The 2,619-nt window shown below is 42.6% G+C and overlaps 1 protein-coding gene across 1 annotated transcript; it reads right to left on the bottom strand.

The window, feature by feature from the left end:
- Positions 1 to 1,004: 1,004 nt before the first annotated feature.
- LOC137345158 (probable G-protein coupled receptor 139) lies at positions 1,005 to 1,832 on the bottom strand. The gene has a single exon (XM_068008625.1). It carries the CDS (start codon positions 1,830 to 1,832, stop codon positions 1,005 to 1,007), a length of 828 nt encoding a protein of 275 aa, XP_067864726.1.
- Positions 1,833 to 2,619: the final 787 nt, after the last annotated feature.

Raw genomic sequence — 2,619 nt, 5'->3', positions numbered from 1 at the left:
TGTCCATGTCTTGCTGCATTTCTACACGGACTCTTACAGTATCTCAGGAGTCACGAATGGTGCTGAATATTGTGCAACCATCAGCGAACATCCCCACTTCTGACCTTATGATTGAAGGAAGGTCATTTGTGAAGCATCTGAAGATGGTTGGGCCCAGGACACTACCCTGAGGAACTCCTGCAGTAATGTCCTGGAGCTCAGATGATTGACCTGCAACAACCACAACTATCTTCCTTTGCGCTAGCTATGACACCAGCCAGCAGAGGGTTTTGCCCCTGATTCCCATTGACCTTCGTTTTGCTTGGGCTCCTTAATGCCATACTCGGTCAAATGCTGCCTTGATGTCAGAGTGGAGGGTAAATCGCGGTTAGAACTGATTGCACTGAATTATTAAAGCCTCGGTTATAATATTGATGCCCAGTTGTGATTGTAAGTAAATGTCTGTAAACAGTGATGTTAATGTTGCATTGACAAGTCAATTCTGTTATGTCTCCATCATGAGACAATGATCGGGAGAAACCACCCAGATCTATTGTTCCAGGAAACAATTGGTGACAGAATCTAATGGAGAGACTAACGCCAGTTACATTCACATCATGACTGCAAGGTAACTAACAATGAACGCGATTGTAAAAGGCTTTTCTTCTACAGGAAAGGAACCTTATTTATTAATGAAAATCACCCATCTCATCCCAGTAACTGAGGGTTAGGTTACTTCATGCTAACGCCCACATGTTCTATTCCACTGCTGAAGCTCAATGCAGGAAGAAAAATATAAGAGCATGTATTTGGTACCAATTTATTATCATAGAATGATCTACATTTTTTCTCGTAACAGGAAGACAGCCATTCCAAAATGGAACAAGGACCTTAACTGAGCTAGAGTCAGATCAGGATTAGTTACGATCTTACTGAACTGTGGAGCAAGCTCAAGGGGCTGAATGGCCGACTCTTGCTCCTAGTCCATGCTCTTATTAAGAATGTTTGGTTTAGTTTCACAAATTTTAAACACATTTCTTAATAAATATCCAAGGAGATTTCACCAATGCCGTCAACTCTTCCCTGAATTTAGTTTGGGTCGCTGCATAAATACACGTGTTGACAGAGGAACTCAAATACATGAACAGATATCCGCTTTCAGTGGCAATATAGCCAGGGGCTGTATTCCCACCAGCGTATCGCTTGGTGCTTGCCAGTCTGGTCGTTAAATAGCTCACAGAAACTGGCAGCCACAAAAGAATAAAACTGCCCGATACAGCGAAGAGTAAAATGATGGATTTCCTTCGGTTCTCTACCTCTGGATCACTTCGGTTGTCAATGTTGTGACTCCGGAGTCTCCTCCGGGCTCTACTGGCTGCTAGAATGCGTCTGACTGTCAAACAATTACACAGTAATATCAAAGCAAGAGGAAGCCATGGAACTACAATGCTTTCTAAACAGGAGAAGGCTACACCTGCAGGCGATGAGAAAAACTCCACTCTGGAACGGCAACCCCAGGAAACATTGTTAATTATTCGCTCAGGTTCAATCACAAAATAAAACGGGATGTTCTTGCAACTGAAAAAAGCAGCGACGGCTGTTATAACCACGGCCGCCGTTCTCACAGTGCAATAGCTTGTTTCAAACTTCCGACAACATATTGCTACAAATCGGTCAAATGTGAACGAGACTGTAAGCCACACCGAGGTGTGTAACGTGAAACTACATATGTACACAATGAACTTGCAAACGGCACTGTAGGACAGGAATGAACGTGGAAATTGAAAGCTGAAAATTTGCACCACTATTACATGGAAGATCAATAATAGTAGATCTGCTGTTGCCATGGCCATCATGTAGACAGAGATACATTTGGAAAGGCCGCAGTTTCCTCTGGAGAGAATCACGATTGCCACGAGGTTCGCTGTAACAAAGAGGGACAAGCGCTAAATGAGGGGGACACTCAGATAACTGTCATAATATATTGTGGTGAAATGCTCAGAACTTTTCTGACTGAAGGTTGTGCACATGGATACGTCCAGATTGTTAACTGAAAGCAAAAAGATAATTTAACAACCTGCATAGAAGTGAAAATCATCCCTTCCGCAAACTTCAGTCTTGGTCAATTTGTAAATTTAATTTCACAGCATTATCTGGAAAGACAAAAATTCAAAGAAAACATTCAATTGAGCCATAAACAGTCAACATAGGCGAAAACACTGCTCTTTGTCTATTTTTGTCGCTCCAATGGAGCTGCTCGCGGTCTGAGCAGGAGCTGGTGGAACCTGAAAGGCTTTTTGCAATCCAACGGAGAGAAGCAGTTCCCTGAACAACAAAATATTACTCCAAATATATTTCAGAAACTCTTATTGAAATCAGATTTTGCTTGGTGAAGCATGTGCTGTTAAAGTGGCCGGGGTATTTGTCACCTCCTCGGTCAGCCTGGGATGAATGATGAATGTCCGGTCGTCATGGTCTACTGAGCAGAAGAGCGCCTCACCGGCTGAGCCAACTGGTCAGACTACTGTTGATATTCACCAACTTATCCCTGAAGATAAATGAGTCTGCAATGCAGATCATTTTGGAATCTATTGCCTAAAATTAGCAGAGAGATCGCCAACAAATATTTAGCAAGAAGAT

Source organism: Heterodontus francisci, chromosome 28 (genome assembly GCF_036365525.1).
Source record: "Heterodontus francisci isolate sHetFra1 chromosome 28, sHetFra1.hap1, whole genome shotgun sequence".
NCBI lineage: Eukaryota > Metazoa > Chordata > Chondrichthyes > Heterodontiformes > Heterodontidae > Heterodontus > Heterodontus francisci.
The sequence above is the reverse complement of the archived record's forward strand: the minus strand, read 5'-3'. Positions and strand labels throughout refer to the sequence as shown.

Excerpts from the sequence above, each read along its gene's own strand:
- LOC137345158 (XM_068008625.1), bottom strand. The coding sequence starts at position 1,832 with ATGGCCATGGCAACAGCAGATCTACTATTATTGATCTTCCATGTAATA.